Source organism: Trachypithecus francoisi, unplaced genomic scaffold (assembly GCF_009764315.1).
Source record: "Trachypithecus francoisi isolate TF-2019V2 unplaced genomic scaffold, Tfra_2.0 Lachesis_group10, whole genome shotgun sequence".
NCBI lineage: Eukaryota > Metazoa > Chordata > Mammalia > Primates > Cercopithecidae > Trachypithecus > Trachypithecus francoisi.
In genome coordinates, this window is record NW_022681455.1 from 99,165,857 (window position 1) to 99,192,842 (window position 26,986).

The following is a 26,986-nucleotide window of genomic DNA, read 5'->3' on the forward strand; positions in this document are numbered from 1 at the left end:
GCCCTGAGTGGTGGGTGGCTGGGCAGCGGGTCCCTCTCATACCCTGTACAGAGGTTTTGGGGAAGAGGGGCCAAGGAAATGCTAGGGGCTCCAGGTGGAGGAGGAAGCCTGATTGGTGCCTGGGATTGGCCAAAGTGAGAGGGGGTCGCTGAGGGGCTGAGGTGGTCAAAACAAGAATATCGTGGGGAGGGGGGTGGGAGGTGGGGAGAGAGCCTATCTCTTCACCCTGCCTGGGGTAACAATTCCAATGTGACATCAATGTGGCTGGCCACTGAGGCCAGGCCTGATAGACATGTGTTGCTGAAGAGGCTGATAAGAGAGCCCCCCTCTGCCCCAAATTAGGTGCGTGGGACAGACGGAGCTATACGGTGAAATGTGATGGAAGGTGAAGAGGTGAAGGGTGAGGGGGAAGGAGCAGACAAAATCCAGACTGGAAGGGAAGCTTCCAGGCCAGTGTGGCAGGCTCAGATGCTGCCCATCAGTGACAACCCAGCTGCCTTTTGTTTTTGTTTTTTTGAGACGAAGTTCCACTCTTGTTGCCCAAGCTGGAGTGCAACGGCACGATCTCAGCTCACTGCAATCTCTGCCTCCTGGGTTTGAGTGTAGTAGTAGCTGGGATTACAGGTGCCCGCCACCATGCCCGGCTAATTTTTTGTATTTTTAGTAGAGATGGGGTTTTGCCATGTTGGCCGGGCTGGTCTCGAACTCCTGACCTCAAGTCATCTGCCCGCCTTGGCCTTCCAAAGTGCTGGGATTACAGGCGTGAGCCACCGCACCTGGCCCTGCCTATTTTTTTTTTTTTTTGTCTCTAGGTAATCAGGCTAGGGCTGGGCTGATTCGGATCAACCCAGCTCACACAGAGGGTCTGAAATGTTCCCAGCCTTCTCCATCACCCACCCTGGGGCCTCTGAAAAGAGGGGCCCATCTCAGAGAGAAAAGCAGACATCCCCCAACCTTATGGGGAAAGCTAACAGAGGAATACTCACAGCACCATGGCACGGGGCGGCCGTTGGCTTCAGAGCTGGGCTGGCACCGTTTGTAAACAATAGACCTGGTGATGTCTGGGGATGGAGGAGGAGAGATGCCCAGCCTGGACCATCAGGTTTGGTGAAAGAGACACGGTGGGGCCCCTCAAGGCCTGGGAAATGTCCGTGAGCTATGGGAAAGAGGCTGACAGGTTCACGGTTCCTGGGGGTTGCCCAGGAAGGTGTGGGCAAGGCCTGAATCTACCTGACTATGCATTTGTATGACTTCAGTGCTTTCCAGGCTCCTGAGGAAGCTACCACTGGCCTGGGGTAATGAGCACAGCCCCTACTCAGGATAGGGTGCTCTGTGGAGGATGGTGGCCTTCTGTCCATAGTCATTCTCCAGAGGGAAGTCAGGAAGTCAGACTGGATTCTTTCTTATGAGATCTACCGACTCTCTTCACCCATGGATTCCAGGCATGGAGAAGTTGAGAACTGGGAGAGGAGGAAGGTTCCTCTATGATGTGAGACCTCCTGCCAACATCCACAGCACTGCCAGCACTGGGGAGCAGGAAGAGGACTGGGTTTGAGCTGTCCAGAGGTGTGGGGCCTGAGTTTGCCCCAGTCCCTGGAAGAGGATGTCCGGATGTCATCCCACCAGTTGGAATGATCGTGGACTAACAATGGCCCCATAGCTGTAAGAGATGGGTTCCTGCGACCAATGGCAAAGGCCTTGTGTTCCCTGGGAGGCAGTGGTTATGCCAAGAGATCCACAAAGATGGCATTGGCTGTGGTCTGGCCGAAGATGAAGGCTCCCAGGGTGACCAAGAGGACTCCGTAGCTGACCAGCACCCACCAGCTGTAGAACAGAGGGTGAGAGAGGTCTGATCAGTCATCCCATCCTGTGACTGCAGACTTCAATATATATAACTGTTAATTACTGTAATTATCCCACTTCTCGTGGTGGTAGAACACTTCCTATTTCTCAAAGACTTCAATACGAAGGTAGTGTGGGGCCAGGTGTATTGTCCCGAGTCCACAGGTAAGAAGACCAAGATCTAATGGGAGTAACTGATTGGTTACATCATGCCAGGATTCGAATGTAGGCATCCTGATGGAAAGATGTTCAGAAAAAAGCAGGTCACATGGAATGTGGTCTATTTCATTAACAAAGGAAACAAAAAGCAGACATCTGCAGATGTATGTACCAATAACAGCAACAGGGATAAAACAGAATTGAAATAAAGGGTGATTTCCGGCCAGGTGCGGTGGCTCACGCCTGTAATCCCAGCACTTTGGGAGGCCACGGTGGGCAGATCACCCTTCTCCAATGAGGTCAGGAGTTCCAGACCAGCCCGGGCAAGATGGCAAAACCCCATCTCTACTAAAAATAGAAAAATCAGGCCGGGTGCGGTGGCTCATGTCTACAATCCCAGCACTTTGGGAGGCCGAGGCAGGTGGATCGGTCACCTGAGGTCAGGAGTTTGAGACCAGCCTGGCCAACGTGGTGAAACCCTGTTTCTACTTTAAAAAAATACAAAAATGGCCAGCTGTGGTGGCTCACGCCTGTAATCCCAGAACTTTGGGAGGCCAAGGTGGGTGGATCACCTGAGGTCAGGAGTTTGAGACCAGCCTAGCCAATATGGTGAAACCCTGTCTCTACCAAAAATACAAAAATTAGCCAGGCATGGTGGCGCACACCTGTAGTCCCAGGTACCCTGGATGCTGAGGCACAAGATGCCTAGGCTGGAGTGCAATGGCATGATCTCAGCTCACTGCAACCTCCGCCTTCCGGGTTCAAGCGATTCTCTTGCTTCAACCTCCCAAGTAGCAGGGATTACAGGCATGCACCACCACGCATGGCTAATTTTGTAATTTTAGTAGACACATGGTTTCCCCATGTTGGTCAGGCTGGTTTTGAACTCCTGACTTCAAGTGATCCACCCGCCTCGGCTTCCCAAAATTCTGGGATTACAGGTGTGAGCCACAGGGTTAGGACAACTTTTTTTTTTTTTTTTTTTTTTTTTGAGACGGAGTCTCGCTCTGTCGCCCGGGCTGGAGTGCAGTGGCCGGATCTCAGCTCACTGCAAGCTCCGCCTCCCGGGTTAACGCCATTCTCCTGCCTCAGCCTCCAGAGTAGCTGGGACTACAGGCGCCCGCCACCTCGCCCGGCTAGCTTTTTGTATTTTTTTAGTAGAGACGGGGTTTCACCGGGTTAGCCAGGATGGTCTCGATCTCCTGACCTCGTGATCCGCCCGCCTCGGCCTCCCAAAGTACTGGGATTACAGGCTTGAGCCACTGCGCCCGGCCTCAATCTTTCTTAAAATAAATAGATAATGGCCGGGCGCGGTGGCTCAAGCCTGTAATCCCAGCACTTTGGGAGGCCGAGACGGGCGGATCACAAGGTCAGGAGATCGAGACCATCCTGGCTAACACGGTGAAACCCCATCTCTACTAAAAATACAAAAACTAGCCGGGCGAGGTGGCGGGCGCCTGTAGTCCCAGCTACTCGGGAGGCTGAGGCAGGAGAATGGCATAAACCCGGGAGGCGGAGCTTGCAGTGAGCTGAGATCTGGCCACTGCACTCCAGTCCGGGCGACAGAGCGAGACTCCGCCTCAAAAAAATAAATAAATAAATAAATAAATAAATAGATAAATAAAAATTTTAAGCAGCAGATCTTCTTATGCTCATGCAGTTAAGTGAAAAAAAGCAAGTGGCAGACCAGATGCCGTGGCTCAGGCTTATAATCCCAGCACTTTAGGAGGCTGAGGCAGGAGGAACACTTGAATTCAGGAGTGCAAGGTCAGCCTAGGCAATATAGTGAGAACCTGTGTCATAAAGAAAAACAGTGTTGAGGGGGAGCTCAGTCCTTGTTTTTGCATATGGCCTTTGAAGATCAAAACATCTTTTTTTTTTTTTTTTTTTTCTGGCCTTCGCGCTGTCCAGAGGTTTTAAAAAAACTACCTGAACAAAATAAACACATGGGACCTGAGATCTGTCTTCAAATGATTTCGGGGGGCAGTACTCCTCCTAAGGCCTTTAAATATTTTTGATGGTAAAAACGAATGTCAGTGGCCAGGTGTGGTGGCTCAAGCCTGTAATCCCAGCACTTTGGGAGGCTGAGGCAGGCGGATCACCTGAGGTCAGGAGTTCAAGACCAGCCTGGCCAACATGGTGAAACCCCATCTCTACTAAAAATACAAAATTAAGCTGGGCACAGTGGCTCACACCTGTAATCCCAGCACTTTGGGAGCCCAAGGCAGGCAGATCATGAGGTCAGGCGTTCAAGACCGGCTGACCAATATGGTGAAATCCCGTGTCTACTAAAAATACAAAAAAAATTAGTTGGGCGTGGTGGCGTGTGCCTGTAGTTCCAGGTACTTGGGAGGCTGAGGAAGGAGAATCACTTGAACCCAGGAGGTGGAGGTTGCAGTGAGCCAAGATCACGCCACTGCATTCCAGCCTGGACGACAGAGTGAGACTCCGTCTCAAAAATAAAAATAAAAATAAAAATAAAAATAAAAATATAAATATAAATAGGCTGGGCGCGGTGGCTCAAGCCTGTAATCCCAGCACTTTGGGAGGCCGAGACGGGCGGATCACGAGGTCAGGAGATCGAGACCATCCTGGCTAACACGGTGAAACCCCATCTCTACTAAAAATACAAAAACTAGCTGGGCGAGGTGGCGGGCGCCTGTAGTCCCAGCTACTCAGGAGGCTGAGGCAGGAGAATGGCGTAAACCCGGGAGGCGGAGCTTGCAGTGAGCTGATCTGGCCACTGCACTCCAGTCCGGGCGACAGAGCGAGACTCCGCCTCAAAAAATAAAATAAAATAAAATAAAAATAAAAATAAAAATACAAAATTAGCCGGGTGTGGTGGTGCATGCCTGTAATCTCAGCTACTCAGGAGGCCGAGGCAGGAAAATGACTTGAACCTAGGAGGAGATTGGTGACCCAAGATCGCACCATTGTACTCCACCCTGGGCGAAAAGAGCAAAACTCCAACTCAAAAACAAACAAACAAACAAAACAACAACAACAACAAAAACAAGCATGTCAGTTACTTCAATCGGTAACTACTGTTCCACTACTAGACTGGGGCTGGGGGGGATCCCTGAGCTCACCCCCTAGACAAGAGGGAAAAAAAGAAAGCATTGGGAAGGTAAGAGAATTAACTGCTGTCTATACAATACTAATTTTGAGTCCAGAAAATGCAGACTGGTGTGGACTGGCATTGGTCAGTGCAGGGATATGGAAGAGGAGGCTGGAAAAAGCTGATAGGCAGAAAAGGCTGAGAGGAGCCCAGGAGCCAGGTCCTGCTGAAGAGCAGGGGATCATTATAGGAGCTGGGGAGGCGGGGTCTGGGTCTGAGGCAGTGGGGGTATAGGCTGAGAAAGGTGGGATAAGAGCTTTAAGAAAACCTGTTTGAACGTGGTATGGGACTGTAAGGGGTGGAGATCTGACTAGAAACTGGAACAAAGGGACTGGAACAGGAAAGCGAAACCTGAACCTGAAATCATTTTGTTTTTCTGAGATAGAGTTTCACTTTGTCACCAGGCTAGAGTGCAATGGTGCGATCTCGGTTCACTGCAACCTCCTCCTCTCAGGTTCAAGAGATTCTCCTGCCTCAGCCTCCCGAGTAGCTGGGATTACAGGTGGCCACCACTATGCCCAGGTAATTTTTTTGTATTTTTAGTAGAGACGCGGTTTCACCATATTGGCCAGCCTGGTCTCGAACTCCTGACTTCAGGTGATCCACCTGCCTTGGCCTCCCAGAGTGTTGGGATTACAGGTGTGAGCCACTGCACCCGGCTGAAATCATTTTTCATAAAACAAAACAAATGCCCTGCAACTGTGTATACATCTGCATAGCTATGTGTACACAGACATGGACACATGTACACAGGTGGTTGAGAAGGACACAGACTGTATTGGTAACATGGAGCTATCTCAGGAGAAGGGATGTGGGGGCGAGTGGGTTGTGGGGGAAGAGGGACTTCCATCTTTTTCTTTTTTTTTTTGAGACGGAGTTTCGCTGTGTCGCCCAGGCTGGAGTGCAGTGGCGCGATCTCAGCTCACTGCAAGCTCCGCCTCCCGGGTTCCCGCCATTCTCCTGCCTCAGCCTCCCGAGTAGCTGGGACTACAGGCGCCCGCCACCTCGCCCGGCTAGTTTTTTGTATTTTTAGTAGAGACGGGGTTTCACCGGGTTAGCCAGGATGGTCTCGATCTCCTGACCTCATGATCCGCCCGTCTCAGCCTCCCAAAGTGCTGGGATTACAGGCTTGAGCCACCGTGCCCGGCCTCATGTTTAAATTGTTAACAACTAGCACACTACTGAATTTTAAAAAGTATTAAAAAACAACAAAAAAAATCCCAGCTGGGTGTGGTGGCTCACGCCTGTAATGCCAGCACTTTGGGAGGCCAAGGAAGGAGGATCACCTAAGGTCAGGAGTTCGAGACCAGCCTGGCCAACATGGTGAAATCTTGTCTCTACTAAAAATACAAAAATTAGCTGGGTGTGGTGGCAGGCATCTGTAGTCCCAGCTACTTGGGAGGCTGAGGCAGGAGAATGGCATGAACCTGGGAGGCGGAGCTTGCAGAGAGCCGAGACTGCGCCACTGCACTCCAGCCTGGGGGACAGGTCGAGACTCCTTCTCAAAAACATAACAAAACAAAAACCCATGATTTCTAAGTACACAAGCCTCTGACTCCTATCTGTTTTAAGGCCCCCACAAAGCCACGTTCCAATCCAGTGCCTTCCTGAGAGGATCAAGGACTGGGCCCTGCTTTACCTGGCTGGTTTGACCTCTTCCATCTCGGAGAGTTTGGCTTGAATGAGGCACAGCCCTAGAAGAGAAGAAGTGGCCCTGAGCATTCGTGAGGGGAGAGGGCTCCCTCCCTCCTAGCCTCCCCCTTTCCCAAGAAGCAGTGCTGGATGGAGAAAGGCCCACGTTTACTCTTCTAGAAATTCCATCTCTGCCCCCATGCCACATCCACCTGGGGACGTCTGGCATCTGCTCTCCCATGACAGGCCAGCATCTGATAAGACCCCCTGGGCAGCGTGCTAGATTCAGAGCTAAAGGGACAGCACTGAATGGTGACTCAGTGGTGGCCCAACCCCAGGGGTCTTCCCAGTACACTTCCGAGCAGATCTGGCTCCCCTGCTCCAAGCAAAGTAGCTGGGGCTTTGAGGGTGGCTTCCTGGATAAAAACAAGTTGGGTAAGGGTAGAACTCATGGCTGGGCCAACAGGACACTTCTCCAGGGAGCTGGTGGTAGATCTGTGTCTGGAACCCAGGTCCTCTGATGTCTCTGTCAGGGTGCCACCCCCAGACCCTACTGCCCTCTGGGCTGTAACGGGCTGAACCAGCCAGATAGATCCCTCAGTCAGGGAGCAGCAGACACGTGAATGAATGGTTAAGAGAACAGACTCTGAACCCAGACAGTGTGGGATGGAAAAGGTTTGTTACTAGTCGAATTTGTTAAGCTCTAGGCAAGTCTGTGACCCTTTCTGAGCCCCACGTGCCATCAGTAAACTGGAGATCACAACTACACCTTCTTTCCAGGAGATAATGGTTGGACAGGTGTTATCACAGAGGTGAGGCGGGTGATTAGTCAGTGATGGTGGTTACTCTCTCCTGCATGTTTGGATTAAGTAGGGAGCTAAGGCTAGGGAGGCCCTGGGAGTCTGTGCTGTGGGGCTGTGAGATGGGGCGCCAGGGGTCCGCACCTGGGAAGACGAAGATGAAGCAGGCGGCCAGGCCTCCAATGACTGAGATCACCTTGCCGATGTCAGGGATGAAGAGCGCCAGCAGCAGGGTGAGCAGGAACCAGACCAGCGTCTGCAGCACTCGCCGCCGCCGCTCCCGTCCCACGTCCTCCTCCACTGGCACCCCCTGGTAGCGTAGCCACAGGCCTTCCACCACCGCCCTGCCCACATGGAGAGGGGCTTAGAGGGGCTCCTGCCGCTAGCAGCCTCCCACCTCTAGCTCACAGGAGCCAGACTCCTAATTGGGTAGACGGCGGGGAAAGCTCCATTCCTGAGCCTCAGTTTCCTCTTCTGTAAAATGGGCCTCCAGCACTCTGTTTACCACGGGGACTAGAGATGGTGAATGTGGAGAGCTTAGCGCTTTGCTTTACATCACATGGAAACTGATATTGTTTTTTCCTTAAAAGGAACTGTCTGGGGTATGCAAAGTGCAGGGTGTCCATGTGAAAGCCCGGGAAAGGATCTGGATAGAGATTCTTTTGTTTTTTTTTTTGAGACAGGGTCTGGCTCTCTCACCCAGGCTGGAGTGTAGTGGTGCAATCTTGGCTCACTGCAGCCTTGAACTCCTGGGCTCCAGCCATCTTTCTGCCTCAGCCTCCCAAGTGGCTGAGTAGGTGGGACCACAGGTGCATGCCACCACACCTGGCTATTTCTTTTATTTTGTGTAGAGATGGGGTCTCACTAGGTTGCCCAGGTGGTCTTGAACTCCTGGGCTCAAGTGATCCTTCTGCCTCAGCCTCCAAAAGTGCTGGGATTAGAGACATGAGCCACTGTGCCATGCCCTGGATATTCTTACAGGACTCACGGAATGTTCTGGTGACCCCAGGACAAAGGGCGCTCCTGAGACCTGCCTTGGGATACGTAGGGACCCATCCTAGGCACTGACCCTTTTCTACAGGCTTCAGTTTCTCCTTCTACAGGATGGGGTCCACACAAGGCCAAAGGACCATGCTGGAAGGGCTCACAGGGGCTCGGAGGGGCCCTGGGGAGTGGAACGGGGCTCACCGCCCACAGAAGTGCAGGATAGGGTAGGAGGTGAGCACGCTCAGGATGATGAAGGCTCGGGCAACGGCCACAGCCATGTCCTCCGAGGGGTAGGACAGGAGCACGTCAGGATCCACAGCAGCTCCAAAGGTCAGGAAGCCACAGATGCCTGGGGGCCGGAACAGCTGGGTCAGGGCAACCGTGGGAGGGTAGTGGGGTGGACTGTGCACTCCTAGGGACAACATCAGCTGGGAGGCTGCTGTAGCAGCTCTGGACACTTAGGCGGAGGCTCAGAGTGGGAGATGGGGCTCTGATCAGATGCCTCCCTCCCTGACTTCTCATATCCCCCATCACTGGAAGCCCTCCAGCCCCCAGCTTTCTGAGCCTAAACTTGCCCAGCACATTCCCACCTCAGTGCCTCGGCACTGACTGTTCTGTCTGGCAGACCTTCAGATGCCATCTCCTCATCATTCAGGTTTCAGTTTAGATGTCCTTCGTCAGAGAATGCTTCCTGCCAGTCCGGCTACCATGATACAATGACCCCCACCCCAGGTACTCTCTCACATCACCCTGTCCTATTTTTCTGTTCTTTTTTGAGACACAGTCTTGCTCTGTTATCCAGACTAGAGTGCAGTAGTGTGATCATGGCTCACTGCAGCCTTCACCTCCTCAGCTCAAATGATTCTCCCACCTGAGCCTCCTAAGTAGCTAGGACTACAGGCAGATGCCACCACATCCAGTTAATTTTTTTGTAGAGATGGGGTTGTGCTATGTTGCCCAGTGTGGTCTCGAACTCCTGGGCTCAAGCAATCCTCCTACCTCACCCTCCCAAAGTGTGAGCCACCATGCCCAGCCTTCTTCTTTTTTTTTTTGAAACAGTCTTCCTTTGTGACCCAGGCTGGAGAGCAGTGGTGCAATCTCGGCTTACTGCAACTTCTGCCTCCCAGGTTCAAACAATTCTCCTGCTTCAGCCTCCCAAGTAGCTGGGACTACAGGCACTCGCCACCACGCCTGGCTAATTTTTGTATTTTTAGTAGAGGCAGGGTTTCACCATGTTGGCCAGGCTGGTCTCGAACTCCTGACCTTGTGATCTGCCCGCCTCAGCCTCCCAAAGTGCTGGGATTACAGGCGTGAGCCACCGCGCCTGGCCCTAATTTTTGTATTTTTAGTAGAGATGGGGTTTCGTCATGTTGGCTAGGCTGGTCTCGAACTCCTGACCTAATGTGATCTGCCTACCTTGGCTTCCCAAAGTGCTGGGATTACAGGTGTGAGCCACGGTGCCTGGCCTTTTTTTTTTTCTTTTTCTTTTTTTTTTTTTTTTTTTGAGACGGAGTCTTGCTCTGCCGCCCAGGCTGGAGTGCAGTGGCTGGATCTCAGCTCACTGCAAGCTCCGCCTCCCGGGTTCACGCCATTCTCCTGTCTCAGCCTCCCGAGTCGCTGGGACTACAGGCGCCCGCCTCGTCGCCCAGCTAGTTTTTTGTATTTTTAGTAGAGACGGGGTTTCACCGTATTAGCCAGGATGGTCTCGATCTCCTGACCTCGTGATCCGCCCGTCTCGGCCTCCCAAGTGCTGGGATTACAGGCTTGAGCCACCGCGCCCGGCCTTTTTTTTCTTTTTCTTTTTTTTTTTTTTTTTGAGACGGAGTCTTGCTCTGCCGCCCAGGCTGGAGTGCAGTGGCTGGATCTCAGCTCACTGCAAGCTCCGCCTCCCGGGTTCACGCCATTCTCCTGTCTCAGCCTCCCGAGTCGCTGGGACTACAGGCGCCCGCCTCGTCGCCCAGCTAGTTTTTTGTATTTTTTAGTAGAGACGGGGTTTCACCGTATTAGCCAGGATGGTCTCGATCTCCTGACCTCGTGATCCGCCCGTCTCGGCCTCCCAAAGTGCTGGGATTACAGGCTTGAGCCACCGCGCCCGGCCTTTTTTTTCTTTTAAAGACAGGACCTTGCTCTGTCACTCAGGCAGGAATGAAGTGGTACAATCATAGTTCCATAGTAGCCTTGAATTCTTAGGCTCAAGTTCCTCCCGACTTGGCCTCCCAAGTCGCTGGGACTACAGGCACAGGCACATGCCACCACGCCCGGCTAATTTTTTTTTTTTGAAGACAGAGTCTCACTCTATCCCCCAGGCTAGAGTACAGTGGTGTGAACTTGGCTTACTGCAAACTCTGCCTCCCACGTTCAAGCGATTCTCATGCCTTAGCCTCCTGAGTAGCTGGGCTTACAGGCGCCTGCCACCACGCCTAGCTAATTTTTGTAATTTTAGTAGAGACAGGGTTTTGCCATGTTGGACAGGCTGGTCTCGAACTCCTGGTCTCAAGTGATTCGCCCACCTTGACCTCTCAAAGTGCTGGGATTACAGGAGTGAGCCACCGTGCCTGGCTAATGCCTGGCTAATTCTTTAATTTTTGTAGAGATGAGTCTCACTATGTTGCTGAGGCTGGTCTTGAACTCCTGGCCTCAAGCGGTTCTCTCATCTCAGCTTTTCCAAGTGTTGGGATTACAGGCATGAGTCACTGTGCCTGTCCCCTAACACTCATTTCTCTCTATCTCTTTTTTAGAGACAGGGTCTTGCTCTGTTGCCCAGGTTGGAGTGTAGTGGCATGATCATGGGTCTCTACAGCCTTTATCTCATAGGCTCAAGCGATCCTCCCACCTCAGCCTCTCAAGTAGCTGGGTCCACAGGTGCATGTCACCACACCTGGCTAATTTTTTTTTTTTTTTTTTGAGACGGAGTCTGGCTCTGTCGCCCAGGCTGGAGTGCGGTGGCCAGATCTCAGCTCACTGCAAGCTCCGCCTCCCGGGTTTACTGCATTCTCCTGCCTCCGCCTCCCGAGTAGCTGGGACTACAGGAGCCCGCCTCGTCGCCCGGCTAGGTTTTTGTATTCTTTAGTAGAGACGGGGTTTCACCGTATTAGCCAGGGTGGTCTCGATTTCCTGACCTTGTGATCCGCCCGTCTCAGCCTCCCAAAGTACTGGGATTACAGGCTTGAGCCACTGCATCCGGCCACACCTGGCTAATTTTTAAATTTTTTTTGTAGAGATGGAGTTTCACCATGTTGCCTGGCCTGTCTTGATCTCCTGGGCTCAAGAGAACCTCCCATCTTGGCCTCCCATAGCTGAGATTACAGGTGTGAGCCACAGTGACCAGCCTCATCTCTAATTTTTTTTTTTTTTAAACTGTACTATTACACTGGTCTTTAAGTAAACAATAAAAAAAATTAATTTTTTTCACAGGCTTATTTTCTGTCTCCCCAGTCAGAATATGAGCCCCAGGAGAATAGGGATTTGGCTATTTGCTTCTCTTATTCCTGGCTGTGTATTCAGAGGCTAGAACAGTACTGGCCCAGGCAGCTCCTATTGTCCATCCATGGAAAGAACTCAGGAGATCCTTCTTCCGGGGTCTCCTAGACTTGCTCCCTCATCCCAACCACTCTTCACACTGTAGCCAGAGCCATCTTTCCCTGAACCACCCCTCTGCTTAAAACGCTTCCTCTCTGACTCCCAGAAGCCCTCCAGGCCCAACAGGATCTGGCTGCCAGTGCCTGTCTGGCCTCACTGTCTGTCACCTGCCCCCATCACACACCACCCCAGCCACACAGACCTTCTTCCTGGCTCTGCCTCAGTGATTTGATGTTTTGTGGTTCCTCTGTCTAGAACCCTTCTCCCCCAACTCCTCCTCTTCTGGCTCTTTCTCATCATTTGGGCCTCCTCTGAGAAGAACCTTCTGTGTACCACTCCCAAAGCCACCCATCCAGTCCCATTCATACCTTCCCCATTTTAGGCTGGGTTGGTGGCTCATGCCTGTAACCCCAGTAGTTTGGGAGGCCAAGGCAGAAGAATTGCTTGAGCCCAGGAATTCAAGACTACCCTGGGGAACAGAGTGAGACCTTGTCTCTGCTAAAACAAAACAAAACAAAACAAAACAAAAAACTAGCTGGGCACGGTGGCACATGGCTGTAGTCCCGGCTACTCTGGAGGCTGAGACAGGAGGATCACTTGAACTCGGCAGGTTGAGGTTACAGTGAGCTATGATCATGCCACTGCACTCCAGCCTGGGTGACAGTTTCTGAGACCCTTTCTCAAAACACAACAAAATAGAACAAAACAAAATACACCTCCCCGATTTCACTGTCATCAGGATGCTCGCCACCATCTGGAATTCCTTACTGATTCCCTAGTTACTCCTGCGTGACTGTCTCTCCAACAAGAATGTCAACTCCATGAGCGCAAGACCAGCTCTATCTCTCTCCATGGCATCCCCCACACTGAGAACAGTTCCTGGCACTTCCTAGGCACCAACTTAGAACTGGTGAATGAATGGATAAATACACCACTCTCATCTTGGCAGGAGGAGGCCCCAGACAGGCCAAGTTTAAGCCAGTGCCTGTACAAGTCATGCTGGGAATGCAGGGCTATCCCCAGGAAAGCTGGGCCCCAGGACCTGAGGACACCTGTGGAAGTGAGAGCACTCCAGTCCCAGGTCTAGGGAGGGAGCACTCACCTGTCCCCATGTAGACAGCGAGGGCTATGACCATGGCAGCTGTCACCACTCCACCCCAGGTCTTCACTTCAGGCCGCTGCATGCTGTTGAAGACGGGCACACTGCTGACGTGGCACTGTCCAGGTGAAGGGCACGGTCATGGTGGGGAAATGACCTCACCCCCAGTTTCCAGAGAAAGGTACCTTGGGAACAAAGACCCCAGGGACAAGGGGCAAGTCCTGAGGCCCCTGCTCCGTCCTTCCCCCCAGGATTTCCTCCATCCTGCCTGGGTTCCTCCTCCTTCCTGGGTTCCAACCTGGGGTGGGGTGACCTAAGAGGACAGCAGGGACCTTGCAACTGGCACTGGCACCTGAAATCCGAAGCAGATGGTGGGCATGGCATTGAACACAGCCATCCAGGAAGCCGGCCTGTGAACAAACACACAAGGTGCTGCCACCTGGGAACTCCTCGGAGCCACCAACCCACCCCACACCCTCACTCTTCATTCAGCCTACCATGGTCTCCAGCAACTGGCATTCTATAGGTTCAAGCCACAGAAGTCTGGGAACAGGGAGAAGAGGCATCCCTATGTCCCAGGCCCTGCTGGGAGGGGGCCTGGAGGCTCCGAAAAGCCCCTCTAGGACCAAAATCCAGAATTCCTGGCTCCTGGACGGGGGTTTTGCTTCACTGGTTTGTTCCTTTCTTTTTTTTTTTTTTTTTTTTTTTTGAGGCGGAGTCTCGCTCTGTCGCCCAGGCTGGAGTGCAGTGGCCGGATCTCAGCTCACTGCAAGCTCCGCCTCCCGGGTTTACGCCATTCTCCTGCCTCAGCCTCCCGAGTAGCTGGGACTACAGGCGCCCGCCACCTCGCCCGGCTAGTTTTTGTATTTTTAGTAGAGACGGGGTTTCACTGTATTAGCCAGGAGGGTCTCGATCTCCTGACCTCATGATCCGCCCGTCTCGGCCTCCCAAAGTGCTGGGATTACAGGCTTGAGCCACCGCGCCCGGCCGTTCCTTTCAAAAAAAGGAATTTTTTTTTTTTTTTTGAGACGGAGTCTCGCTCTGTCGCTCAGGCTGGAGTGCAGTGGTGCGATCTCGGCTCACTGCAATTTCTGCCTCCTGGGTTCGAGCCATTCTCCTGCCTCAGCCTTCTGAGTAGCTGGGACTACAGGCACCTGCCACCACGCCCGGGTAATATTTTGTATTTTTTTACTAGAGATGGAGTTTCACTATGTTAGGCAGGATGGTTTCAATCTCCTGACCTCATGATCCGCCTGCCTCGGCCTCCCAAAGTGCTTGGATTACAGGCGTGAACCACCACACCTGGCCCTGTTTTTTTTTTTTTTTTTTTTTTTTTTTAATAATAAATTCACCCTCAAAGATAGAGAAATTACAGACAAGCACATGCTGGGAACATGGGCAATTCTACCCTCAGGTTCCTCTACAACCCAAGGCCTAGCCTCACCCTGGTTCATCTGTTGGATGTGGGTGGCAAAGTGCCTCCTGTCTCTGATTCTTGCACTTCCCTCCAGTAACATGAGATCAGGGGCTCTTTCCTCCTTCCTACAATGACCAAGTCAGCCCTGATGAGCTCATGAGCCTGGAGAAGAGCACCTGTGTGGCCTTCTGGTTCCTGACCCAGCACCTGCTGGGGCCCAAGTGGTGGCTTCTTCCCCATGTCTCCTAGGGCCCTCACCCTCACCTGGTCAGGATGTCCCCTGGGGTCATCTCTTTATCTGGCCAGATGTACTTGATGATAACGATGGCTGTGACGTACCAGGTCCCCACGACGCTCAGGAAGCTGCCGGGAAGGAGAGACTAAGTGTCCTCATCCCTAGCTGCCCCTTATCTGATTCCACCCCTAGGGACATCCACCTTCAGCTCTAGTGACCACAAGTGTCTACTGAACGAACCAGGAACTATGCCAAGCAAAGACTCAGGAAATGCCTGAGAAATAGTTTCAGAGAAACCTGCCACAGCTAGGAGGGAGCTGGACAGCCAAGAGGGGACCCGATCATCATCTCTGGCCATTGGGAAGTGCTGGTTCAGCCCCATGGCTCAGAGACAATGCAGAGAGCAGGGCTCCAAAGCACACCTGGGACTTGAATCAGAGCAGCCCAGCCTGGGCAGGGGTTGTGGGCAGCCCATCCTCTGAGCCTGGCCTTTGAGAACTACGAAATGCCAGAGGTAAGAGGGTTGAGAGTACAAACACTATTGTGTCAACATTTATGGGAGCCTTGGAGAGAGTGGAGCATGGCCCCTGCACTTACAGACGGGGAAGCCTAGAATCCCACAGCCTTTCAGACGCTGAGACAGGAAACCAGTTTCCTTCCTTCATGCCAAGCTGCAGGTAAGATGCTGCCAGGCTGACAAAGACCCAAATCCCTTCCTCCCAGGGAAAGCCAGGAGGCCGCCTTCACCATCCAGATACCACCTGTTCTTTCTTTGACAAGGACACTTAGAACTGAATTTCTCATGGATGCAAAAGGACACTTAGAACTGAGTCTCTCATGGATGCATCCTTTTCTGTGATGGAGACAGAAAAGGATGGTCTTATCTGAAACCCCGCAAGCCCCGGTCTGCCCTGCTTTGCCTACTCTTGCTCCCCAAGGTAAGGTGGCATGGAGGAGCAGGGTTCCCCAGGAGCCCTTGGGTCTACAGCTGCCCAGGATCACAGCTTCTGTCTGACCGGGGCTGGGGCCTCCATACCTGGCATATTTCTGGAAGCCGATCTCCCTGGGAATGGAGAGGGGCAGAATGAAGAGGAAGGCAGTGAGGCTGATGGTGAACTTGCGGTCTGTGTACCAAGGGCCACTGGCCCCCTCCGGCTCTTTTGCCATCACAGCTATAACTGCACAGGGAGGAAGGAGGGAATGTCAAGCCAGGCCACCACGGGGTGTGGCCCTCCTGCTCCGCTGGGTCCCAGCACCTCCCTCTGCCTGGAGGGAGGATTCCCAGATGAATGCTGGGCCCAGGTAAGTCCTGGAGAGGTGTTCAGCGCCTTTTCCCTCCCCCTAGGATCCCTGGGGCTGATAAGAAGAGATGGGGTAGAGACTGAGGGGGAAGCTCACTCTTGTCCTGCTGGTCACCAATGATGATTAGGAAGGCGATGCAGGTGCCAAAGGTGTAGACAGCAATGGCCACTTCACACAGCACACCTGTTAGCTTGCCACACACAGCCCACACCACCTCCTGGTAGGTCCTCTCATTGCTGGCCTGGGAGCAGTAGGCCAGGATGACAAGGCCGCTGATGATGAAAACCAGCATACCCTGCAGGCAGAGGCAGAACAAGAGCTTGTGGGACAGGCCTGGCAGCAGAGGGCGCCCTGGGCTCGCCTAGCATTTACTGGGCCAGTGCCCAAAGCAAGCTTGGCAAATCTCACAAGGGCAATTTTAAGAGACTGCTAGACGATGCTGAGTTGAGATTTTCCTTAAATACAAAAAGTTTTGTGAAAAATTGCAAACACACAAAAGTAAAGAGAATAGGCCGGACGCGATGACTCATGCCTGTAATCCCAGCACTTTGGGAGGCTGAGGCAGGAGGATCACTTGAAGTCAGGAGTTTGAGACCAGCCTGGCCAACATGGTGAAACCCTGTCTCTACTAAAAACACAAAAATTAGCTGGGCATGGTGGTGGGTGCCTGTAATGCCAGCGACTTAGGAGGCTGAGGCAGGAGAATCACTTGAAACTGGGAGGCGGAGGCTACAGTAAGCTGAGGTTGGGCCACTGCACTCCAGTCTGGGTGAAAAAGCAAGACTCCATCTCAAAAAAGAAAAAGAAAAAAAAAAAGTAAAGAGAATAGTAAAAAGAACTGGCATGTATCCATCACTCAGCTTCAAAAATGATCAATGCATGGCCAACCTGTTTCATCATTCCCTTTCCCTCCCACTCTGCATTTATTGTGAAGCCAATATAAGCTATCATATCATTTCATCAATAAATATTTCTGTATGTAATTCTAAAAGATAAGGGCCCTCTTTGTAAACATACCAGAAAATCAATGTTATACCTAAAAAATTAGAGATGTAACTGATGTTCAAATTTCTCTGATTGTTGGAAGGCTTTTGAAGCCTCATTTGGGTCAGAGGAAAGAATACTAGAATAGATTAGTCATGTCTGCCACATATGAGGGAGGGGAGAGCAGTGCCATATCACTTACTGGCCATTCCTGACTCAAAGCCTCCCTTTTGAGGCAAAGTGCCCACCTGAACTGCACCTCTGCCCTCCCGGTCAGTGCACTCACCATCTGCAGTGCGATGCCTGCTGCCACGCCCCCCGCAGTGCTGAAGGCTGCTGGGAAGTTGAGTAGTCCTGCGCCCAGGCACGCGTTGACGACGATGAAGACGGCCCCAAGTGTGGAAGTGGTACCTGTGTCTGGACCCCCAGGAGAGGCTTCCCACTCACTCTTGGGGGCTGTGTCCACACAGGGACTCTGAAGCAGCCGGGCCCGCTCCCCGGCATCCGTGCTCAAGCCCCACTCACTGTAGTCACTGTTGATGCTGGCCTGGGCCATGGCCCCAAGAGCCTTCTTCCTGCAAGGTCTGTGGGTTCTGCCTTACAACCACATGCCCCAGGCAGCTGAGCAACACCCACCTGTTTGGGGCTGCTAGCCTAGGACCCTTCTCAACCTAGATGGGACAAAGACAAGCACTACTGTTATCCTAAGATGGGGGAACTGGGGAACAAAAAGGTGAAATAACTTGCCTAAGATCACATGGGTAGGATCCAAACCCAGGTATGCCTCTGTGCAGACAGTGCACTGGGTGCCAGAGTATGGGGAGACAGACACAGAAACAGATCAGGTGCAAATCATGCTTGTTTCAGGCATACGGACTCATTGGGCCAGTTAGATGTCAACATAAAATGGGTACTAACACATCAGCACTAGAGAGAGGCCCCATGTCGGGCAGGTGTGTCACGGATATACTTTATCTCATTCAATCCTTAGGACAGTCTTGTGGTCAAAAGGTTTGGAGAGATCCCATCACTGACCCAGGGTCATATATTAGCAAGTTGCACAGCAGGATTTGGATCTGGATCTGCCTGGCTTCCCAGCCTGTTTTCACACCACAGGGTCCCAAAAGGACCCCTCGCCAAGAACTGAAATTCAACATATTACAGTCCAGCATGCCTCCCAGTGGCCCGGAGTCTAAATTCTGTGACTTTCAAGGACCTTTGAAATTCAGGCCAATTCTCAGCTCCTCTCATGTGACAAAGCCCCCATGCCTGTCATGTTTGCATCTTCAGGAAAACAATGATTCATCCCATGCTTGGAATGCTCCCAACTCCTTTGCCAGCCACCCTTTTAGGTCCTATTTCTTCCCCATTTCCTGGGTCACTCACTGAGCTCTTCTTGGTGCCATGTAGGGGCCCAGCACCACTCAAGTTGGTTTCTTCTCAGTCCTCTCTCATGTGCTAGCATCTCACTGGCCACTAGGCTTGCTCTCCTGGGCTGGATTACAATGATCGGTGCTCAACATGCAGTGCTGTTTGTTACTATAAACCACTATTGCTGCAGCTATGGAATGCTTTCTCATTCAATCCTCAATGCAGCCCTAAAAGGTAGACATGACAGTCACCATTTTACCAAAGAAGCTGAATCCCAGAAGGGATAACCACTCTCCCCTGAGTCATACAGTGGTCAGTGGTGGAGCTGGGATGCAAACCCAGGCCTGTCTGACCATAGGGCATCCATCCATTTGTATCTGCCCCACTCCAGAGTCCAAGACGGTACCTTGGGTATGGCGGAACTCAGATAACAGGCTTATCACCTGACTGATTCTCTTTGCTCTCTGGGTAACCACTGTTGAGATGCAGTTTTTTTTTTCTTCCAAGAATCTTCTGAGGCTCTGAGGAGCCCAGCCCTGAAAAAGGACCTTCAGTGTTCTCAAGGGTCAGCTCATAGCCTGAGACCCAGAGAGAAATGATGGTCCTAAAGAATCAAGTCCACCCCCAGAACAAGAGCAGCCCTGGACAGGGCTGTGATCTGGGTCTCTGAGTAGGCTCTGCTTCAGAATGCTGACTCCTCCGCTGCCTATCTGTGTGACCCTGGGCAAGTCACCTCGCCCCTCTAAGCCTTTACATCATATGTTCCTGTGGGGCGTGTGTTAATATCAGTAAGGGTTTAACACTCAATAAATGGTCACTGCTGCTGTTATTTCTGCAGATGCCCCTTCCCATGTTGCCCACCACCAACTATGCCTGAGACTCTCCAGCCCTAAGCAAGCTAAGAGCAGAACACTGATCAAAACCAGAGCCTGGGCCGGGTGTGGTGGCTCACGTCTGTAATCCCACACTTTGGGAGGCCAAGTGGGCAGATCACCTGAGGTCAGGAGTTTGAGACCAGCCTGGCCAACATGGTGAAACTCCACCTCTGCTAAAAATACAAAAATTAGCCAGGTGCGGTGGTTCGCCCCTGTAGTCCCAGCTACACAGGAGGCTGAGGCAGGAGAATGGCCTGAAATCGGGAGATGGAGGTTGTAGTGAGCCCAGATCATGCCACTGCACTCCAGTCTGGGCGACAGAGTGAGACTCTGTCTCAAAACAAACAAACAAACAAACAACAAACAAACAACAAAAAAACCCAAACAAACCTGGTGCTGTTGGCCAGGTAACAATGGGCACAGAGGCCCTGGGATAGCTAATGGGAGAAAGAGCAGGAAGAAGCCCAGATTACAAGGGCAGGGACTAAGGGGGCAGGGAGGAGCCAGGGCAGTCTTCCCCAGAGGCTGCTATTAGCTGGTTACCACCCAGGCTGGCAAAATCTGCCAAAGACCCTTCCTTGAGTCTCCTCATTCCTAAGTCCCGATTTCAGGGTACTCATACAAAACTCCGTTTTAGTCTCTACTCCCTCCCTCGTTTAGTCTTTATTTATTTAGAGACAGGGTCTCACTCTGTTGCTCAGGCTGGAGTGCAGTGGCACAATCAGAGCTCACTGCAGCCTCAATCTATCAGGCTCAAGCAATCCTCCCACCTCAACTCCCTGAGTACCAGGGACTACAGGTGTGTGCCACCACAGCCAGCTAACTTTTTAATGTTTTTTTTTTTTGAGATGGAGTCTTGCTCTTGTCGCCCAGGCTGGAGTGCAATGACACAATCTCAGCTCACTGCAACCCCTACCTCCCGGGTTCAAGAGATTTTCCTGCCTCAGCCTCCTGAGTAGCTGGGATTATAGGTGCCTGCCACCATGCCTGGCTAATTTCTGTATTTTTAGTAGAGATGGGGTTTTGCCATGTTGGCCAGGCTGGTCTCGAACTCCTGACCTTGTGATCCCCCTGCCTCGGCCTCCCAAAGTGCTAGGATTATAGGAGTGAGCCACCGTGCCTGGCCAACCTTTGACATTTTTCATTCCTGTGTGGAAGAAAATTGGCCCTTCAAAACTCAGGCCAATTCTCAACTCTTCTCCCATGTGACTTCTCCCACGTGACAAGCCCCCCATGCCGGTCGTATTTAAATTTTCTGTAGACACGAGGAGGTCTCACCATGTTGCCCAGGCTGGTCTTGAACTCCTGTGCTCAAGTAATCCTGCTGCCTTGGCCTCCCAAAGTGCTGGGATTACAGGCTTGAGCCACAGCCCCCGGCCTGGTTTAGTCTTTATAGCCCAGAGGGAAGAAAAGGGTACTGAGTAGATTCAGCCATAATGACTGCCCTAACCATTGGGCCATCCTCTCTGATGTCTTCAGCCCACTGGGGGTTTAAAAATGGTTAACAAGACCACTTGGGCTACTTCCCATCGCTCCTCCTGATGATGGACAAACAAAGCTGGGGACCATCCACTCATGAGAGGGAAAGGGGGAAAATTCATGTGCTCTCAGCCATCTGTCATCAAGCATGGAACCATGGCACTAGAGGAAACATCCCTTTGCTGGCTCTAAACCCAGAAAGATCTGTCAGATGTCACAGGGCTTCTTCCTCTTACACATCCTGTCACCCAGCCAGCAACTCAGCAAAATCAAAGCAGTGAGCAGTGAAGGCAGTCTTGGGACTCCCAGGCTTCCAGTGCAGTTAGAGAAGGAACCCTGCAAAGTGAGTGCTGCCAGAGCTGTGACCACCTCCTCCCCGCTGCTCATGTCAGACACAGAGGTCTACAGAGTGACTCGTCCAAGGTCACAAGGCTTGGTGCGGCTTCCTGACTCTCCAACTAAAATGTTTCCCTTTGGCAGCCCTGCCCGAGTCCTGCACCATCTGCCAGCCTCTCCTGCAACCCACATGAGAGCGCAGGCTGGGGTCCTCATGGAACTCAGAAGCTGGGGGTCCCATCTCTTGCGGATTCTCTGCCTTGGTTCAAGATCTCTCGGCACCCCCACTGCTCACTGGCAAATTACTCAGCCCACCGTTGCACCTTACCTGCTCTTTCTCCCTGATGGGCTGTGCCAGAGGGGGTTTGCTCCTTCTCTCCAAAGGTCTGGGATCTGGTTCTCCTCACTTCCCTTTCTGGCCCCAATTTCTTCTTTCTCAAGACTTTGCCTAAAATTTGCTGTCAGCAGAGAGAAGAGTGGGCTACTTTTGTGGTGGCTTTAGCAGAGCTGGAGGAAACTGAGCGGCTCTCACTCTTACTCATGGAATGGAGCCTCAGGTCAGATAGGAAAACAGGCCCAGGAGGGAGAGGTTAGACTAAGGTCACAGTGGGTAGGTGGCAGAGCCAGATTAGAAGCCTGATGCCCACATGCTCAGGCCAGAGATGTAGGCCCCTCAGATCCCAACTGGAGTGTGCTCCCAGTCCAGCCTGGGGTTGGAGCCCTGAAATAGAAAGGGTGGGCTGCTTTGTGAGGTGAGCCAGGGCGCACCGGGGCCAGGAGGCCGGGGCGGGGCGATTCCCAGGCCTGGAGCGAGGCGGGTGGGCTACTGTGGGGTAAACTGGGGAGAAGCTACGGGACTCGATCCCAGCCTAGGACTGGGTGGAGACCCGCTGGCTGGGCTAAGGCGCGGCAGAGCCGACCAACCGAGGGGCGGGCATGGGGCGAGGACGCCGGGATCCGGACCTCTGCAGGGAAAGGGCCTGAGCTCTGCCGCGGTGGCGGGGGCTGAGGTGCTCCAGAGACCTCGGGCATCTAACACTTCCACCCTCCAGAGCCTGTCTCCGGCCACTTACCTTTGGGGATTCTTTCCGGAGCCGGCTGCGGAGACACGTGAGCATGGATCACATGACGCCCGCTCGGGCGGCCGCGGGACACGCTGGGAGTTGTAGTTTCCGCAGGTGTGACTCTTGGACCACACCAGCTCCCTGAATCCTCAGCCCAACAGCATTGCCCTGAGCCAGCCTCGCGTCCAGCCAGCTCGTGTTTATCCTCTTACTGTCAGTGTTGGCCTCTTGACCAAATCAAACACTGCTCCTTCTTCCAAGAAGAGCGTTAGGTCTGGCGTCTTTGCCAGTCCTGGGGCGGTGGGCCAAAGCTATTTGGCCTCATTATCCTCTCGGTCTCTGTCCGCAAGGACAGGGCCAGAGCACTGGAGTGTTTTTTAACGAGTAATGTGGGGGACCTTGAGCCATGGTCTTTCCCGCAAGAGAGTGGGCTGGGGGCATGACTATGACCCCGGGGTTTAGGTCCTAGAACAGTTTTTGAGGGTTTGTAGGTGCTCAGTAAATATTTGTTGAATGAAGAAATGGGCATCCAGTCCCGGTTCTGTTCTTGGTTGTGTGTCACTCATAAGTTGTCACGTAATCTCCAGCATCCCAATAGCCTCATTTCTATTTTGTGGATATGCTCTCCACTGCACCTACCTCTTCATGCATCAGAGGTCCAACCGATGAGGACACACTGGGAATCCTTGGAAACCCAAGTCATATCTTTTTTTTTTTTTTTGAGACGGAGTCTCACTCTGTCTCCCAGGCTGGAGTGCAGCGGCACAATCTCTGCTCACTGCAACCTCCGCCTCCTGGGTTCAAATGATTCTCCTGCCTCAGCCTCCCGAGTAGCTGGGACTTACTGGTGCACACCACCACGCCCAGCTAATTTTTGTATTTTTAGTAGAGATGGGGTTTCTCCATGTTGGCCAGGTTGGTCTCGAGCTCCTGACCTCAAGTGATCCACTCGTCTCGGCCTCCCAAAGTGCTGGGATAACAGGCATGAGCCACCGCACCTGGCCTCCAAAAAGTTTATATAAACTGAATCATACTGGTTGGGTGCGATGGCTCACACCTATAATCCCAGCACTTTGGGAGGCCAAGGCAGGATGATCACTTGATGTCAGGAGTTCGAGACCAGCCTCAAACTGTGTTGAGGCTGTGAGAATCGCTTGAACCTGGGAGGTGGAGGCGGCAGTGAGCCAAGATCACTCCACTGCACTCCAACTTGGGCAACAGAGTCAAACTCTGTCTCGGGAAAAAAAAAATTAAAAAATAAAAAAGTTTTCTTGACATATTCGTATGCCATAAAATCCACCCTTTGAATGCGTCCAATAAGGTGCATTTTACTTTCTTCAGAGTTGTGCAATGATGACCACTATCTAATTTCAGAATATTGTGATCACCCTCCCCTACTAAAACTAAAATCCTGAACTCGTTAGCAGTCACTCCCCATCTCCCCCTCCACCAAGTCCCTGGCAACTCTGAATCTACTTTTTGCTTCTTGGGTTTACCTATTCTTGACCTTTCATATAAATTGAGTCACACAATATATGACCTGTTCTGTCTGCTTCTTTGACTGAGCATACTGTTATCAGGGCTCATCCTAGTTGGAACATGAATCAGTATTTCATTCACTTTTATTGCTGAATAATGTTCTGTTGTGTGGCTATACCACATGTATTGTGGCAGGTCCCCCATCAGGTTACTTGGGAGTGTATGCCCACTGCTTGAATACTGAACGCTGGGTGGTGAGCCAAGGCCATGGTGCCCAGCCTAGGAGCAGATATTCCTGAGGACTCAAACATCCTGGAGAGGATCTGAGAACCTACCATGGAAAACAGTGCCACTGCATACACTCAGTAGGCAAAAAGGTAGAAAATTAGCTTAAAAACAGCTTAGAGATGGGAGGTGTTGCGGATCTGTAGCACTGTCCTGCTACTGTCCAGGAGTGTCCCATATGTAAGTCCTCAAACTCATCTACTCGCCAAGCTGGACTTGCCTGAGTCATTCCCTGGTCTCCCGACTGCCACCACGTTTGGGGGAAAGCTTTTCATACAATTCAGTGTTTTTCTCATTACACTACATTGTGTTTATCTGGTCAGTAGTTTATATTTGTGTTATATTTTCTTTTTAGCTACTGTGAATAATGGTGCTGTGAACATTCATGTACAAGTTTTTTTTTTTTGAGATGCAGTTTCGCTCTTTTTGCCCAGGTTGGAGTGCAATGGCATGATCTTGGCTCACTGCAACCTCCGCCTCCTGGGTTCAAGCGATTCTCCTGCCTCAGCCTCCTGAGTAGGTGGGACTACAGGCGCCTACCACTATGCCCGACTAATTTTGTATTTTAAGTAGAAACGGGGTTTCACCACGTTGGCCATTCTGATCTCGAGCTCCTGACCTCGGGTGATCCGCCCACCTTGGCCTCCCTCATGGACTAGTTTTTGTGTGGACATATGTTTTCATTCCTCTTGGGTATACATGTAGACGTGGAATTGATAGATCAGATGGTAACTCTATGTTTAACCTTTTAAAAATTATTTTATTGGCAGGGCGCGGTGGCTCACACCTGTAATCCCAGCACTTTGGGAGGCTGAGGTGGGTGGATCATGATGTTAAGAGATCGAGACCACCCCATCTCTACTAAAAATACAAAAAAATTAGCTGGGCGTGGTGGCATGCGCCTGTAGTCACTGCTACTCGGGAGGCTGAGGCAGCAGAATTGCTTGAACCGGGGAGGTGGAGGCTGCAGGAAGCTGAGATTGTACCACTGCACTCTAGCCTAGTAGCTGGGACTGCAGATGTGTGCCACCATGTCCAGCTAATTTTTACACTTTTTGCAAAAACAGGGTCTTGCTGTGTTGTCCAGGCTAGTCTTGAATTCCTGGGCTCAGGCAATCCTTCCACCTCAGCCTCCCAAAGTGCTAGGATTACAGGTATGAGCCACTGGGCCAGTCCTACAACTGTTTTGTATATTGATCTTATACCCTACAATTCTGTTGAACTTATTTACTAGCTCTAATAGTTTTATTAGTGGAATCTTCAACATAAGATTATAAATCTGTAAATAGAGATAATTTTTATCTTCCTTTCTAATCTGGATTCCTTTTATTTTCTAGCCTTGACTGTACTAGAACCTCCAGTACAATGTTGAATGAAATGATGAGAGTGGACATCCTTGTTTTCTTCCTTGTTTCAGAAGACAATCATTCAGTGATTCATTACTAAGTATGATGTTGCCTGTGGATTATTTGTAGATGCTTTTATCAGGGTAGGAATTTCCTGCTTATTCCTAGTGTGTTGAGTGTTTTTATCACGAATGGGTGTTGGATTTTGTCAAAAGCTGGTTTTTTTCTCTGCTTCTATTGAGATAATTATGTAATGTTTCTACTTTATTTTATTGATACGGTATGTACGTTGCTTTTCCTATGTTGAATCAATTTTGCATTCCTGGGATTAATACTTCTTGGTGATGGTGCAGTCTATGTGAAGCTGTCAAATCCTCAGCTTTTCTTGGTGGGAAGTCTTTGGATTATTCATTCAATCTCTTAATTGTAAGTCTATTCAAATTTTCTATTTCTCTTTGAGTCAGTTTTGGTAGTGTTTTGCTTTGAGATGGGGTCTCAAGCTGTCACCCAGACTGGAGTGCCATAGTGCGATCTTGGCTAACTGCAACCTTTGCCTCCTGAGCTCAAGTGATCCTGCCATCTCCCAAGTAGCTGGGACCACAGGCATGCGCCACCATACCTGGCTAATTTTTTGTATTTCTGGTAAAGATGGAATTTTGCCATGTTGGCCAGGCTGGTGTCAAACTCCTGACCTCAAGTCATCTGCCCACCTTGGCCTCCTAAAGTGCTGGGATTACAGGTGTGAGCCACCACACCTAGCCGGTTTGGGTAGTGTTTTTCTAGGAATTTGTCCATTTAATGTAGGTTATTTGGCTTGTTGACATATAATTTTCATAGTATTCTCTTATAATCCTTTTTATTTCTGTAAGGGCAATATTAATGGCTTTTATCTCATTCCTGATTTTAGCAATATGAGTCTTCTCTTTCTTGGTCAGTGTAGTTAAAGCTATGTCAATTTTGTTGATTCTTTTTTTTTTTTTTTTTTTTGAGAGGGAGTCTCGCTCTGCCACCCAGGCTGGAGTGCTGTGGCCGGATCTCAGCTCACTGCAAGCTCCGCCTCCCGGGTTCACGCCATTCTCCTGCCTCAGCCTCCCGAGTAGCTGGGACTACAGGCGTCCGCCACCTCGCCCGGCTAGTTTTTTGTATTTTTTAGTAGAGATGGGGTTTCACCGTGTTAGCCAGGATGGTCTCAATCTCCTGACCTCGTGATCCGCCCACCTCGGCCTCCCAAAGTGCTGGGATTACAGGCTTGAGCCACCGCCCCCGGCCTATTTTTGTTGATTCTTAAAAAGAAACTTTTGCCGGGCGCGGTGGCTCAAGCCTGTAATCCCAGCACTTTGAGAGGCCGAGACGGGCGGATCATGAGGTCAGGAGATCGAGACCATCCTGGCTAACATGGTGAAACCCCGTCTCTACTAAAAAAAAAAAAATACAAAAAACTAGCCGGGCGAGGTGGTGGGCGCCTGTAGTCCCAGTTACTCGGGAGGCTGAGGCAGGAGAATGGCGTAAACCCGGGAGGCGGAGCTTGCAGTGAGCTGACATTTGACCACTGCACTCCAGCCCGGGCGACAGAGCGAGACTCCGTCTCAAAAAAAAA

General features: G+C 51.4%; 1 protein-coding gene across 6 annotated transcripts; it reads right to left on the reverse strand.

The window, feature by feature from the left end:
* Positions 1-789: 789 nt before the first annotated feature.
* Positions 790-22,994, reverse strand: SLC38A7 (solute carrier family 38 member 7). 6 transcript variants are annotated; one of them, XM_033218659.1, is made up of 13 exons: positions 22,289-22,994; positions 21,544-21,673; positions 18,541-18,649; positions 17,441-17,825; positions 16,267-16,465; positions 15,905-16,046; positions 14,898-14,996; positions 13,569-13,626; positions 13,220-13,334; positions 8,740-8,887; positions 7,696-7,895; positions 6,759-6,813; positions 790-1,824 (listed from the first exon to the last, which is right to left on the reverse strand). In XM_033218659.1, exons 4-13 carry the CDS (start codon positions 17,708-17,710, stop codon positions 1,722-1,724), a joined length of 1,389 nt encoding a protein of 462 aa, XP_033074550.1. In that variant the 5' UTR covers positions 17,711-17,825; positions 18,541-18,649; positions 21,544-21,673; positions 22,289-22,994; the 3' UTR covers positions 790-1,721. The 6 variants fall into 6 exon arrangements, with proteins under 6 accessions (XP_033074550.1, XP_033074547.1, XP_033074548.1 ...); XM_033218656.1 differs by having other exon boundaries at positions 18,541-18,752; XM_033218657.1 differs by having other exon boundaries at positions 18,541-18,752; positions 21,544-21,936.
* Between the last annotated feature and the right edge of the window lie 3,992 nt (positions 22,995-26,986).